Source organism: Capra hircus, chromosome 4 (genome assembly GCF_001704415.2).
Source record: "Capra hircus breed San Clemente chromosome 4, ASM170441v1, whole genome shotgun sequence".
In the NCBI taxonomy this organism is placed as follows: Eukaryota; Metazoa; Chordata; class Mammalia; order Artiodactyla; family Bovidae; genus Capra; species Capra hircus.
Window position 1 is genome coordinate 22,886,614 of NC_030811.1, and position 16,358 is coordinate 22,902,971.

Genomic DNA, 16,358 nt, shown 5'->3' on the forward strand with positions numbered 1-16,358 from the left:
TAACAAGCCTTGTCCTTGTTGCTTAGTCACTAAGTTATGTTCAACTCTTGAGACCCTGTAAACTGCAGCCTACCAAGCTCCTCTGTCCATGGCAAGAATACTGGAGCCGGTTGCCATTTCCTATTCCAGGGAAATCTTCTGGACCCAGGAATCAAACCCAAGTCTCCAGCATCTCCTGCATTTGTAGGCAGATTCTTTAACACTGAGCCAGCAGGGAAGCCCACTAACAAATCTAAGGTACAATATAATCTGCTTTTAGAGAATGAGGAATTATAAGAAATTTAAAAAATAGGGAAAAATAAATTCTCACTCCCTCCCCCACCCACCTCCCAAATAGCAGCCACAAAGTAATTTCAAAGTTCCTGAAATGGTTAGATTTTGTATTAATTATAACTGAAACTTATTACTCTATAGCAAACTGTGGTTAATACCTCAATAAAATACATACTTTTTTGGTAATGGAAATGGAAACCCACTCCAGTATTCTTGCTGGGAAAATCCCATGGACAGAGGATCCTGGCAGGGTATAGTACATGGGGTCACACAGAGTCAGACATGACTGAGTGACTTCATTTTACTTTAAACTTTATTAACATTTACATGATGGTTAATAATAAACATAATGTAATTACTGAAAAATATAAATTTTTAAGGAAATATAAATTCATGGCAGACCTAGACAAAAGAAGGGCAACATGCCATTCAAGTTTCAACATTAATGTATCTTCCTTCCATTCCCCCAATTCAATGCCTTTAAAATAAAACCAGTTTATTAGAGCAAATTCATCCATTCTGGTTAAATGTTTCCAGAGAAACAAAAAATAACAAATATGTCAGTGGGAATGGTTGGGGGAGGGGGGTGGTGGGAGGCAGATATAAGTCCTATTATTTTTTAGGTTTATATTTTGATCAAAGTATCTCAGAATCTACCTAGGTATGGCTAGAAATCTTTTTATTTCAGTATGCTTTTGTTCATTTAAGACCCACAGGCAGAAAAACTGATTAGATGACTTCTCACCATTAAAAGCTTACATTCAGGGTTTAATTGCACACAATGTCTTATTAGGCTGAGCAATGCAAGCATGGGCAAATAAAGGACAGAGACAGCAAGGATCGAAAAGAAGCAGAAGATATTAAGAAGAGGTGGCAAGAAGAACTCAAGAACTATATAAAAAAGGTCTTAACGACCCAGATAACCACCATGGTGTGATCACTCACCTAGAGCCAGACATCCTGGAGTGTGAAGTCAAGTGGGCCTTAGTATTCAAACCTACAGACAAAGCTAGTGGAAGGGATGGAATTCCAATTGAGCTACTTCAGTTCCTAAAAGATGATGCTGTTAAAGTGCTGCACTCAATATACCAGCAAATTTGGAAAACTCAGCAGTGGCCTCAGGATTGGAAAAGGTCAGTTTTCATTCTAATCCCAAAGAAAGATAATGCCATAGAATGTTCAAACTACTTTACAATTACCTCATTTCACATGTTAGCAAGATAGCTGTCAAAATCCTTCAAGCTAGGCATCAACAGTATGTGAACTAAGAACTTCCAGATGTTCAAGCTAGATTTAGAAAAGGCAGAGGAACCAGAGATCAAATTGCCAACGCCCACCGGATCACAGAAAAAGTAAAAGAATTCCATAAAAACATCTATTTTTGCTTTATTGACTGCACTAAAGCCTTTGACTGTGTGGATCACAAAAAGCAGGAAAATTCTTAAAGTGATGGGAATACGCGACTACCTTACCTGTCTCCTGCAAAAACTATATTCAGGTCAAAAAGCAACAGAACTAGACATGGAACAATGGACTAGGTCCAAATTGGGAAAGGAGTACATCAAGGCTGTATACTGTCACCCTGGTTATTTAACTTATATGCAGCGTACATCATGCTAAATACCGGGCTAGATGACTTGCAAGCTGGAATCAAGGTTGCAGGGAGAAATATCAACAACCTGAGATATCCAGATGATATCATTCTAATATCAGAGAGCAAAGAGAACTAAACAGCCTCTTGATAAGGGTAAAAGAGGAGAGTGAAAAAGTGGATTAAAACTCAATATTCAAAAACTAAGAATATGGCATTCAGTCCCACTTCACATCCGGCATCACTTCAAGGCAAATACATAGGGAAAAAGTAGCAACTGACAGATTTTCTTTTATTGGGCTCCAAAATCACTGTAGACACTGATTGTAGCCCCAAAATTAAGATGCTTGCTGCTTGGAAGAAAACCTATGGCAAATCTAGACAATGTATTAAAAAGCAGAGACATCACTTTGCCTACAAAGGTCTGTATAGTTCAAGCTATGGTTTTTTCAGCAGTCATGTATGGACATGAGAGTTGGACCATAAAGAAGGCTGAACGCTAAAGAATTGATGCTTTAGCATTGTGCTGCTGGAGAACACTCTTGAGAGTCCCTTGGAAAGGACAGAGATCAAACCAGTCCATCCTAAAGGAAATCAACCCTGAATATTTATTGGAAGAACTGATGCTGAAACTGAAGCTCCAATACTTTGGTCACCTGATGCAAAGAGCCCACTCACTGGAAAAGATCCTGATGCTGGGAAAGATTGAGGGCAGGAGGAGAAGGGGGCAGCAGAGGATGAGACGGCTGGATGGCATGATCAACTCAACGGACATGAATTTGAGCAAATTCCCAGAGACAGTGAAGGACAAGGAAGCCCGGTGTGTTGCAGTCCACAGGGTAGCAAAGAATCCGACACCACTTAGTGACTGAACAACAACAAAAATGAATACATGAACGGCTACAGAGAAATGATTTATGGTAACTGTCAAAGTAACATGTACCAGCAAGATAACGCACACTGATTCTCCTCACTGTCAAGACTAAATTTTTAAACTTCTTTATCTTTTTGGCCACCCTGCAGGGCTTGCAAGATCTCAGCTCCCTGACCAGGAATTGAACCTGAGTCAGAGCAGAGGAAGCCCATAACCCTCACTACTAGGCCACCAGGGAACTCTCATAAGCTTGTAAACTTTAGAAGAAACCATAAATTCAGTAATCAGCCAATGCTGAAGTGTAAAAGCAAAAATTTAAAAAAAAAAACCCAAACCAACAACACTAAAAGATCTTAGTCATTTGAAGTTCCAAAAGCCCATGGAACCATAAGAAGCAAGGTTAAAATCTGACCCAAAGGCTAATTTAAAGTCTATAAAGATCATTTGCTTAGGAAGGAATTAAATCACCTTGTAGACCATTTAACAGTCTTGTGACTTCCACTTAGAGTTACACAGAGAAAGAATAATTAACTATCTGCATTATGCAACAAAATTCTCCCTAGTTCTAATCAATAATCAATTAAACTACTTTAGGAAAGTAGAGACTAAACAAGTGAATTACACTGGTAAAAGTATTATCAAGCTGTAAAACAACTCTCTAGTGAAGCAACATAAATAAAATAGTTAAAAAAAAGAATTGTCAGGAATACACTCAACCCTACTAGTATTTTACCAGAAAAGTATTATTTAGTGTGAAATAAGTATATACACTTTTTATTCTCCTAACTTCATGTTTAAAAAGAAAAAAATAAGTTTATGGGAAAAAAAAAAAAACTCTAGAAAAGTGACAATACTGCTAATGAAACTTCCCAAAGATTTCTTCCATAATTAAAAACAAATGTAAATATTAGGATTACATTTATTGAAGTAACAGCATACTTAGCAGTAAATTATGGTGTCTGAACTAGGTCAGAAGATGCCTATAATGATTAAGCTATCTTCTTATTTTCCTAACAATTAGGAACACTGACTAAGTAGAAATCAATTGTAATTGGAAAAACGTTAAGTCCTACACTAATTACCAAAGTCAGTTGATATATTTGATAGTTAATTAATTTAGAAATTCTAAATGTTTCACTAAATATATATATGTGTATATATATATATATATACACACACACACACAGCATATAATGAATTATATACATTAATTGACACTATATATTTCACACAGCATTGTGGAACCTTAGTTCCCCAACCAGGGATTTAACCTGCCACCACTGTATTGGAAGTGCAGAATCTTAATCACTGAACCACCAAGGGAAGTTCTTATAAGTTTTTTAAATGGAAGCATCACAGATTCTTATTTTCTTAAATCACATTACCACAATAAACTGAGCATTGTGATAGATTTCATTCTACTCAAGTTTTACCCTTCAATATATAAACCATATTGATTGATATAATGCTTTTCAGTTTTCGTAAGTCATATTTGTTCAGAGAACTGCTAATTCTCAAAGGGTATCTGAGTCATTAGCTTAAATCAGTGAGACAGATCATGGGTCTGCAATGTTTCCCGTAAAGGGCCAGTAAGAAAATATTTCAGGCTTTGTGAGGCATATGGATTCTGTTCCAAATATTCAACTCTGTACCTAGAGCCCCAGCAGTGCCATGGGCAATACATACATGGATAAGCATGACTGTGCCAATAAAAATCTATTTTCAAAAACAAGTGACTGGTTAGATTTCTCCATGGGTTTTGCCAACCCTGAAATAGTTAAGGAGGAAAAGAGAGGGATGGTAATGAGGAGAGGGACAAGGAATGGGAAAGAAAGAAAATCAAACAAACATATTTATGCAGTACTACTCTAGAGACTAAGTAGCTACTTAGTAGGGTTAACATTTTTCTATTGACGAACATTGATTGTGAGGCCCTATAAAATGCAACAAGGTCCTTTTATGACTTGTTTCAATGCTGGCAGACCTACTGGCATTCAGTATTATCAGCATAAATAATGAAAATATTGATCTTCAGTAAGTACATAGGATTTGACTTACCTTAGTAATGGATGGAATATGACGGTAATGTTCCTGGCTCCAGGTTTGCAAACAAATTTTGTTCCTCCACCTTCAATTAAGTTGTCATCAGGTCCCCCTTTCAGAAAAAGAGCAAAAGAGAAGAGATTAGCTTATTAGAACTTAGAAAGAAAGAAAAAAAAAAAGCCTATCTGATGGACGTTATACTGTCGTAAGGAATATCAACTTTGAAACAGCTGACTTTAATATTTACTAAATTATTTTGAATGACTTGATCCAGTCTTCCTCATTGAATAAGCATTTTTCACTTTGGAGAACACGGAAGGACAGTAAGAATAACTGTTTCAGTGTCAACCTTTGACAGCACAGTTCAGAGGAAGGAAGAAGAGCCACTCAGGCTTATCTAGGTAGGGCTGCAAAAGTTGGAGCAGAGGCCCACATAAACCTAACCAAGCCTATTTCATCAAATCTAAAACCCCATTAGTTTTAAGATACACTACTGTTATAAGCAACAATAAGAAAAAAGAAATCCTGCTAACTAAAGTATGCAATGCTTCCTTATTACGTAGAATTTTCTTTTTCTTCTTGAAAGTTCTTTATAGTTTAAATTATAAAACTAGATCAAATCATTTATAAATAAATTTAAGACTTTATTAAGATTTGAGTACATCCAGTATTTTACTTCAAACTGCTGATATCCATTCTGCAAGGTTTAATGTTGATATGTTCTTGATGCTATTAGAAGGTTTAAAGAGAAAGCATTCTTATACCAAACAAAATTCATACTCTTTCCTCATATGGTCCTTAACAGGTTCACTAATTGAAATACTGAAGGGTTAAGATGTGAAGAATAACCACTCAGCTCACACATACGGAGGCAAAACCAACTCATTATGACTATTTTCCAGTTAATAGCCATTAAGATGTCACTAATTGAAGATATATCCTAATTTCAGGGTTTACAATGTGACAAAAGTACATCGAGGGGTGTTGGGAGGAATGTCCCCCAGATCACTATTCCTGCTTCTTTGCACTAAAATGAAGCCCAATTAAAGTAATCTCTGGCCTCTCTCCATCTTTCACTCGCTCTGGGGGAGTAAATTCCTTTGGTAAAACAGAAGAAAACGCTGGGCATGCACAGCTTAGCAACATTCTTATTTCACTTCAGAAATCAGAATGCCTATACAAGGTCAATATTGTCTCACTAAGTTTAGCAAATACAGGTCCTACCTTGTCAGAGAAGGATGAAGTGGTCCAGCACCTTCTATAAGCAAGCAAATTTGTCTAATTCTGATGTTCAGCAAGCAAACTCATTTTGCTCTCAAACTAGCTTACACTTTCAGTCTGCCTTCTATCAACAGAAAAGTGGAAGTGGTATTTTACCTTCCATTTGCTTACATAAATTATTTCATAATAGTATCAGAACTCTAGACAGGGAAGGTAGCTGCTATTCAATAGACTTTCAAAACCCTAAAAATCTTCACATACAATATTGCATTTCTTTTTTTCTGAGTTAAACAGCTTCTTTTTAATTATAGTTCTTTGCATGATACCAAACATAACTAAACCTCACCTGATTTATTATCTGTTTTAATGGTCTCTGAGGTATCTTAGAAATTGACTGATAAAAACATGTGAAGCTTAAGAAATCTAAAGCCTGGATCATCAAGACTTCCCAGAGGCATCAGAGTTTAGACAAATCCCATCTGAATCAGCTGTTTCCACCAATGAATCAAAGAATGGTTTTTCTTAAGAAATACAGAAAATACAATGACACGTACAGCTCTTGATTCAAAATGATGAGCCTTTTGTTCTCATTTGGAAAAGAAAATCCATTATTATATTTGCATTGGAGATATCAGTGTTCTGCTAAGTCAATGATTTTGCTTGGTTAAAAGTAAAACAAAAGGAGAGAATCAACGCTACAACAAACACTACCCCTATAATAAAAATCCTCCTCCAAACTTCATATGATTTGGTTACAGACCAAAAAAAAAACACACACACACAGAATAAAAATATCTTTATTAATACTTCTCAAGATCATAAAACCAAGTCACAATTGAATCACCAAGGAAACATGCACATGCGCAGAAGAAACCAGGTTAAATTCTGCACTCTAGGAACAACATAAATGATTCAAATGACTTCCTACGAAACAAATAAATCTACAGAAAATAAATGCACTAATCTACTCAATATGCGTATGAGTATATCTTAAAAGGACAAATATGAGTGGACTGCATGGTCTCTAACAGCTTCTAAAAATTCTGAAGCTTTCTGAGTTTAGATACTCAATCATTACACACAGTTCTGATTAACACAGATCCAAACTAGCATCTTCATGGACCCTGAACACATTGTATGATGACTGCCTCAAGGCCTCGGCCCACACTGGGCTCTATCTGGGGAGACTGCTTGTCTCCTACCATTCCTTTAGGGACCAGGAGGTATTGCCCACACTGTCAAATGCCCCTCTCCTGATGTCCACAAGCCATTCAGTTCAGTTCAGTCGCTCAGTCATGTGCAACTCTGCAACCCCATGGACTGCAGCACGCCAGGCCTTCCTGTCCATCACCAGCTCCCAGAGTTTACTCAAACTCATGTCTATTGAGTCGGTGATGCCATCCAACCATCTCATCCTCTGTTGTCCCCTTCTCCTCCTGCCCTAAAACTTTCCCAGCATCAGGGTCTTTTCCAACGAGTCAGCTCTTCTCATCAGGTGGCCAAAGTACTGGAATTTCAACTTCAACATCAGCCCTTCCAATGAACACTCAGGACTGATTTCCCTCAGGATGGACTGCTTGGATCTCCCTGCAGTCCAAGGGACTCTCAAGAATCTTCTCCAACACCACAGTTTAAAAGCATCAATTCTTTGGCGCTCAGCTTTCTTTACAGTCTAACTCTCACATCCATACATGACCACTGGAAAAAACATAGCTTTGACTAGATGGACCTTTGTTGGCGAAGTAATGTCTCTGCTTTTCAATATGCTGTTTAGGTTGATCATAACTTTCCTTCCAAGGAGTAAGCATCTTTTAATTTCATGGCAGCAATCACCATCTGCAGTGATTTTGGAGCCCCCCAAAACAGTCAGCCAGTTTCCACTGTTTCCCCATCTATCTGCCATGAAGTCATGGGACCAGATGCCATGATCTTAGTTTTCTGAATGTTAAGTTATAAACCGACTTTTTCACTCTCCTCTTTCACTTTCATCAAGAGGCTCTTTAGTTCTTCACTTTCTGCCATAAGGGTGGTGTCATCTGCATATCTGAGGTTATTGATATTTCTCCTGGCAATCTTGATTCCAGCATGTGCTTCCTCCAGTCCAGCATTTCTCATGATGTACATAGAAGTTAAATAAGCAGGGTGACAATATACAGCCTTGACGTACTCCTTTTCCTAATTGGAAACCGTCTGTTGTTCCATGTCCAGTTCTAACTGTTGCTTCCTGACCTGCATACAGATCTCTCAAGAGGCAGGTCAGGTGGTCTGGTATTCACATCTCTCTCAGAATGTTCCACAGCTGATTGTGATCCACACAGTCAAAGGCTTTGGCATAGTCAATAAAGCAGAAATAGATGTTTTTCTGGAATTCTCTTGCTTTTTCGATGATCCAGCAGATGTTGGCAAATTGACCTCCGATTCTCTGCCTTTTCTAAAACCAGCTTGAACATCTGGAAGTTCAAGGTTCACATATTGCTGAAGCCGGGGCTTGGAGAATTTTTTTAAAATATAAATTTATTTACTTTAATTGGAGACTAATTACAATATTATATTGGTTTTGCCATACATCAACACTAACCCGCCATGGATGTACACGTGTTCCCCATCCTGAACCCCCCTCCCACCTCCCTCCGGGTCATCCCAGTGCATCAGCCCCAAGCATTCTGTATCATGCATTGAACCTGGTCTGGCGATTCATTTCACATACAATATTATACATGTTTCAATGCCATTCCCCCAAATCATCCCCCCCAGGCTTGGAGAATTTTGAGCATTACTTTACTAGCATGTGAGATGAGTGCAATTGTGTGGTAGTTTGAGCATTCTTTGGCATTGCCTTTCTTTGGGACTGGAATGAAAACTGACCTTTTCTAGTCCTGAGGTCACTGCTGCGTTTTCCAAATTTGCTGGCATATTAAGTGCAACACTTTCATAGCATCATCTTTCAGGATTTGAAATAGCTCAACTGGAATTTCATCACCTCCACTAGCTTTGTTTGTTGTGATGCTTCCTAAGGCCCACTTGACTTCACATTCCAGGATGTCTGGTTCTAGGTGAATGATCACACCATCGTGATTATCTGGGTCAAGAAGATCTTTTTTGTATAGTTCTTCTGTGTATTGTTGCCACCTCTTCTTAATATCTTCTGCTTCTGTTAGGTCCATACCATTTCTGTCCTTTATTGAGCCCATCTTTACATGAAATGTTCCCCTGTTATCTCTAATTATCTTGAAAAGATTTCTAGTCTTTCCCATTCTATTGTTTTCCTCTATTTCTTTGCACTTACCACTGAGTAAGGCTTTCTTATCTCTCCTTGCTATTCTTTGGAACTCTGCATTCAAATGGGTATATCTTTCCTTTTCTCCTTTGCCTTTCGCTTCTCTTCCTTTCACAACTACCTGTAAGGCCTCCTCAGACAGCCATTTTCCTTTTTTTCACTTCTTTTTCTTGGTGATGGTCTTAATCCTTGTCTCCTGTACAATGTCACGAACCTCCATCAATAGCTCATCAGGCACTCTGTCTATCAGATCTAGGCCCTTAAATCTATTTCGCACTTCCACTGTGTAATTGTAAGGGATTTGATTTAGGTCAAAGCTGAATCGTCTAGTGGTTTTCCCTACTTTCTTCAATTTAAGTCTGAATTTGGCAATAAGGAGTTCATGATCTGAGCCACAGTCAGCTCCTGGTCTTGTTTTGCTGACTGTATACAGCTTCTCCATCTTTGGCTGTAACGAATATAATCAATCTGATTTCAGTGTTGACCATCTGGTGATGTCCATGTGTAGAGTCTTCTCCTGTGTTGTTGGAAGAGGGTGTTTGCTATGACCAGTGCGTTCCCTTGGCTGAACTCTGTTAGCCTTCGCCCTGCTTCATTCTGTACTTCAAGGCCAAATTTGGCTGTTACCGCAAGTGTTTCTTGACTTCCTACTTTTGCATTCCAGTCCCCTATAATGAAAAGGACATCTTTTTGGGGTGTGTGTTCTAAAAGGTCTTGTAGGTCTTCACAGAACCGTTCAACCTCAGCCTCTTCAGCGTTCCTGGTCAGGGCACAGACTTGGATTACCGTGTGCCTTTTTCTGGGGGGTGGGGGGCAGTGCTCCGTGACATGTGGGATCTTAGTTCCCCAACCTGGGATGGAACCCACACCCCCTGCACTGGAAGCGCAGAGTCTTAAACCACTGGCCCACCAGGGAAGCCCAACAGTGACTTTCTATAATACAGATCATATAACCTTAACGTGGCTTCCCCGGTGGCTCAGAGGGTAAAGTGCCTCCCTGCAATGCAGGAGACCTGGGTTCGATCCCTGAGTCGGGAAGTTCCCCTGGAGAAAGAAATGGCAACCCACTCCAGTATTCTTGCCTGGAGAATCCCATGGATGGAAGAGCCTGGTGGGCTATAGTCCATGGGGTCGCAAAGAGTCGGACACGACTGAGCGAGCTCACTTCACTTCACTTCAACCTTAACATAAGTCTCCTGTTACGGTCATTTGTTTTCTAATTCTAATGTAACCTGTTCCCCGTGTGGAATGTAAACATCCCAGAAAGTACTTACAAAAAATATACTGTTGAATGAATGAAGGGATAAATAATGCCGTAACTTAGTAGTATGTTATCAGAATTAGATGAGAAAGTATTATGTGCAAGTCCTTCATAAACTGCCAAGAACATAACACGTGTCAGCAATTTTCTCTGTACCCCCAAAGTGCTATAAATGGTAGGCGTGCCTAATCAACATTTGTTGATGACCATCATATGAGGAACACACATAAAAGACAAAGGTGCGACACCAAAAACGAGGCACAGGAGCCACTAGAAATGTTGGTGCGAAGAAGATTTCACTGGGACTATACAGGCATGATGACAATACATCAAGAGACAACCTGCTTTGATTCCTCTAAATCCCTGTTAGCTACATAAGGACTATTACTGATTCACAGAGTAGGATTAAACTAATCAAAAAGGAGAGACTGGGCAGAATTGAAAAGAAAAAGAAAACAGAAAAATCGCCCCCACCTCCACCAACAACCAAAATTTCATCTATAGGACCTCTGTAGACTTTTCCAGGTCCATCACCAAGCGTCCTCAACACTGTATTTGATGTGATTTCCTCTCTACAGGCTACAAGTCCAAATCTAGCTTACTAAATTACTAATAAACAGCACAAACCTGGTGATAATAGTCTTGAAAATAAAGCTGTCAGAACCAAAAGTAAAGGCCCTGGCCAAAGAACCGTATGGTCTGTGAGTCTCTCGCCTCTGGCGTTTAGCTTTTCAATATTCTGAACGAGAGACACAACCCACCACCTCTCCTCACATGCCTTCTGGTCATCAAGGAAGCTGGGAGCCGTTGTCATGAACGTTCTTGGGGAACATGCTGCTCAAACATCAGAAAAGCAGGGGTTGAAGGACGGAGCATCTCCTCCTCCTCCATTCATTATGCTCACAGTCTAATCCCCGCTGTCACAGGCCAGGTGACAGGCACCAGGGAAAATGCGGAAAGATGATGGATGGCTGGAGAGGCCGGGGCACTGACAACCGTGCTACAAGCAGAACACATAATCTGCAGAACGAAGGGGCCGAGATGCCCTCGTCATAGTTCCTGGTCCTAACAGGCAGGACAGTGGCTGACCGGCAAAAGCCGCCAGGGCCACCCAGTGACTTCAGGAGGACAGCGTCTTAGCTAGGCCCTTCTTTAAGAATCCGTCTACTTCTAAGTTGTTAGCTCCCAAACCTCTTTTCAGCTAGAATTTGATGTCGTTTATAAGAAATATAGTCATGTTAATAAAATAGAAAACCAAGATTTCGAAAAGAAAGGGAAAGAAAGGTTCCTGCAGAGAGGACTATGATACAATGGGAAGAATCAAAAAGATTTGTGTCAGACTCCACATATCTACCTATTATTAGTGTTAAGGGTGACAAGAACACTCAAATTTTCAGAGTGTCAGCTTTCACATTTATAAAACAAAGACTGCAATAAACTTTTTCAAAGATTTAAGAAGTAGGGTAACGTACTCCTGGGCATTCAGTACAGTGTCTGACACCTGGTACATCTCAAATAAACAATTAGCTACTTTTCCCTTTAGAATTACTAAGCAGATAAGGATCTAAATGATCACACACACACAGGAACATACACTAAAAGTACAAAAGGTTCAAATTCAAAAACTATTACCCATGATCCTTTAGGCAATACCGTACTAGTCAATATCATTTGTGAGATCAATAAAAACATGTCTGTCTTAATTTGGAGTCAACAGCATTGCACTGAAAGTTTGAAACAATTGCTAAGGATACTTACAGAAGAAAACCAGTCTTTGTCTTCATTTTTCAATTAAAAAGAATAAGTATTAGGACTTTCTGGTAACACAGTGGATAAGAACCCACCTGCCAATGCAGGGACTATGGATGAGTTCAATCCCCCGTCCAGGAAGATACCACAAACCTGGAAGCAACTAAGCCTGAGCAACCTGACTACTGCGCCTGTACTAGAGAGCCCACCTTCTGCAGCTACCGAAGCCTGAACACTCTGGAGCCCATGCACTGCAACAAGAGAAGCCTGTGCAAAAGAGCAGCCCCCGCTCACCGCAGCGAGAGAAAGCCTTCATGCAGCCAGGAGGACCCAGTGCAACCAAATAAACAACTTTAAAAAATCAACATTAAATGTATAGATGTCAAAATGATAAATGCTCTGTGCCAAGAGATTAGATGAAGATAGTATAGCATTAGATAGCCATTGTTGCTGAGCCACAGAAAACAGTATGCCTCACCTGACATTTATAATGTGTTCTGGACTTAAAGTTGGCCTTTCCACATAGAAAAGAACCACAGTGAAGGTTAACTTAAAAAAAAAAATTCGAAGTATAATTGAGACTCTTATGTTAGTTTCAAGTGTACAGCAAAGTAACTCAGTGATACAAATATATATACATACACTTTCACGGGGTTCCCTTATGGCTCAGCTGGTGAAGAATCCACCTGCAATGCAGGAGACCTGGGTTCGATCCCTGGGTTGCTTTTCCAGATTCTTTTCCATTACAGTTTATTATTAGATACGGAATTATCATCCCCAGTGCTAAAAAGGGGATCCTTTGAGGAAAGGATCATCTTTTGGACTCAACTCTTACCTAGAGTATAATTATCAGCAAAAACACTTTACAGACTATTGTTCATAGATGTAACCCTTGTTCCTAAAATAATTTCTGGTACACAATAGGCACTTGGCAAATGTTTATTAAATAAACACATGAATAAGCACAGGAAACTACATTCAATATCCCATAGTAACCTATAATGAAAAATAATCTGAAAAAATATATATTTATATAAATAAGCTGCTTTGCTATATGCCTGAAACTTGGTCTTCCCTGTAGTTCAAACAATAAAGAATCTGCCTGCAATGCTGGAGACCTGGGTTCAATTCCTGGGTCAGGAAGATCCTCTGGAGAAGGGAATGGCAACCAACTCCAGTGTTCTTTTTTTGTTAATTTTATTTATTTTTCCTTTGAACGAACATTGCTTTACAGAATTTTGTTGTTTTCTATCAAACCTCAACATGAATCAGCCATAGGTATATATATATATCCCCTCCCTTTTGAACCTCCCTCCCATCCTACCCCTCTAGTTTGATACAGAGCCCCTGTTTGAGTTTCCTGAGACACACAGCAAATTCCCATTGGCTATCTATTTTATATATGGTAATATAAGTTTCCATGTTACTCTCTTCATACATCTCCCACTCCAGTATTCTTGCCTGGAGAATCCCACGGACAGAGGAGCCTGAAGGGCTATAGTTCATGGGGTAGCAAACAGTTGGACACAACTGAGCAACTAACACTATTACTACTACTATGCCTGAAACTAACATAATATTGTAAACCAGCTACACTTCAATTAAAAAGTATATGAATAAGCAAATGAAAAATGGAAAATGATAAAGAATATTTCTTTCAGACCGACTGAATTCTATGTACAAACCACACAGGAACAAGCAGTTGTGTTTTGCATGAAGTATACTCAGTGAGGAATCCATGTTTCAATAAAGTGCTAAAAAACTATATTCATTTAAAATATTACTTGTAGAAGATAATCTACCAAATAGAAACAAATTAGTTATTCCAACCATAAGTTATGTCAATGGCTTACCTATATTTCATTGCTCAATTATATTTTATTCCTAGCTAGCTGTAATGTTACACGGTTCACAATTAAGACAGGTACAAAGTATTACACAGGGTGTAGGAATAAAGTCAAGGGAGGGGTAATAATAGTATCCCTGTAAGATAGCCCACTCTAGTATTCTTGCTTGGAGAATCCCATGGACAGAGGAGCCTTGATGGGTATAGCCCAAAGGGTCGCAGAGTCAGACATGACTGAAGTGTCGAAGCAGCAGCAGCAGGGGGCTTGGGAGATGTGTCTTGCTCAAGGTCACACACATGCTAAGTCCAGAATTCAAACAATTTTTTCCCAACTATATATGCTACGATGTTTTTAATATTTTTTTAAAGGGTCTTTGTTGGCTGCGTCAGGGCTTAGTTGCAGCAAGGTGGGGCCTTCTTCGTGTCACTCAGGATCTTTTGTTGTGGTACGTGCGATTAGCTGCTCACAGGCATATGGGATCTTAGTTCTCCGACCAGGGATCGAACCTGCGTTTCCTGTGTTCCCAGGTGGATTGGTAACCACTGGACCACCAGGGAAGTCCCCTGTGCTTAACATTTTATAGTTCCAAGAAACTTACAGGTTGAAACAAATGATGTAGATGATGAGAGACACAGGAAAATTCTAAAATAGGGGAACAGCAAGTCCTGATTTTTTTTCTTTAGGGACTTCCTTGGTGACTCAGAGGTAAAGAATCTGCCTGCAATGCAGGTTTTGACTTGGGTTCAATCCCTGGGTTGAGAAAATGCCCTGGAGAAGGAAAGGGCAAACCACTCCAGTATTCTTGCCTGGGAAATCTCTTGGACAAAGGAGCCTGGTGGGCTGCAGTCCACGGTGTGGCAAAAGAGTTGGACATGAATTGGCAAGTGAACAATAATGATAACGTGGACTGCAGCCGACCAAGCTCCTTGGTCCATGGAATTTTGCAGGCAAGAACACTGGAGTGGGTTGCCATTTCTCCTCCAGGGGCTCCTCTTGATGCAGGGATGAAATCCCTGTCTCTTCTGGCTCCTGCACTGGTAGGTGGATGTTTTCCTAAGTCACCTGGGAAGCCCTTGTGCACAGTCCATGGGGTTGCAAAAGAGTTGGACACAACTTAATGACTGACTAAACAGCAACAAACCCTGGTCTTACAGTAGCTTGACACACAAAATGCATTTTCCATGTAATCAACCCTATAAATATCACAGTTGGTTATCCAAGTCAATGCACGAAGAAACCTCTTGATCAAAAATGTAAGTGAAGCTTGAGAAAAACAACATTCTACGGATAAAACCATCATGCAGAAAATGTTTCATGGGAAAGACATTTAATGGTTCACCTGAGGTTCAGAAATAACACTTCCTGATGCAACAAGAACTGGAATTCTACTTTTGCCCCCTCTCTCTGGACTAGCCAGTAGAGGATATCATAACCCCTCCAAACTCAAACTACTCCTGATGGCTCCTTGGAGGTCCAGGGACATGAAGGCAGAAAGACAAGAAAGGGTTGACACCTTTGAGGACAGAACTTGTACAGTCTGCTTGTATTAATGCCTAACCATGAACAGAAACTCATTTTTTAAAAAATCTGTTTCTCCTTTTAAGCAAACAATTCCAATAAGCCTTCTTTGCTGCTGTTGGTGCTTTTTATTTTTTTTTTTAACTGTTACTACAGGTCAGTTTACATGTCTATTCATTTAAGGCCCATATACTGCCTTGTGTATTTTTAAGTTTAGCAACAAATGAAAAGGGGAAGATGAAAGGGTCTCAAAGGTCTCACAATAAATGAGCAGTCCTAATATGTACATGAAGGGTTTTTTTTTTTTAACTTAAAACCTTGTCTATACTTTTTCTTTTCAGCTTTATTAAGATACAGTTAACACCATAAGATATTTAAAATATACACCATAATAATCTGATCTATTATGTGTCCATCATGAAAGGATTTGCCCAATCTAGATAATTAACACATCTCTAACTTCACATTTTTTTTTTTGGTAAGAATATTTAAGTTTCACTGTTAGTACATTTCAATCATACCATACCCTTGTCTCCATTTCTCCTGCCCTGTGTAATTTTTGAAAATGCTGAGGATAAATTCTGGGCTAATACTCATGAAAAACATCCTCCTGCTAGGAGCCAGTGTGAGGAACTCCACTCATGGCAAAGGTCATGAGGAAGGAGGCTTCGGCATACGCAAAAGCGGGATCAAGCCTCAGGAAA

General features: G+C 39.4%; 1 protein-coding gene across 1 annotated transcript in view; it reads right to left on the reverse strand.

Annotated features, from left to right (window-relative positions):
• EXOC4 (exocyst complex component 4) overlaps positions 1-16,358 on the reverse strand; it is an 816,876-nt gene that overhangs the window by 455,320 nt on the left and 345,198 nt on the right. Inside the window, exon 10 of the mRNA XM_018046915.1 lies at positions 4,797-4,893. Coding sequence (XP_017902404.1) covers positions 4,797-4,893 — 97 coding nt within the window. The remainder of the gene's footprint in view (positions 1-4,796; positions 4,894-16,358) is intronic.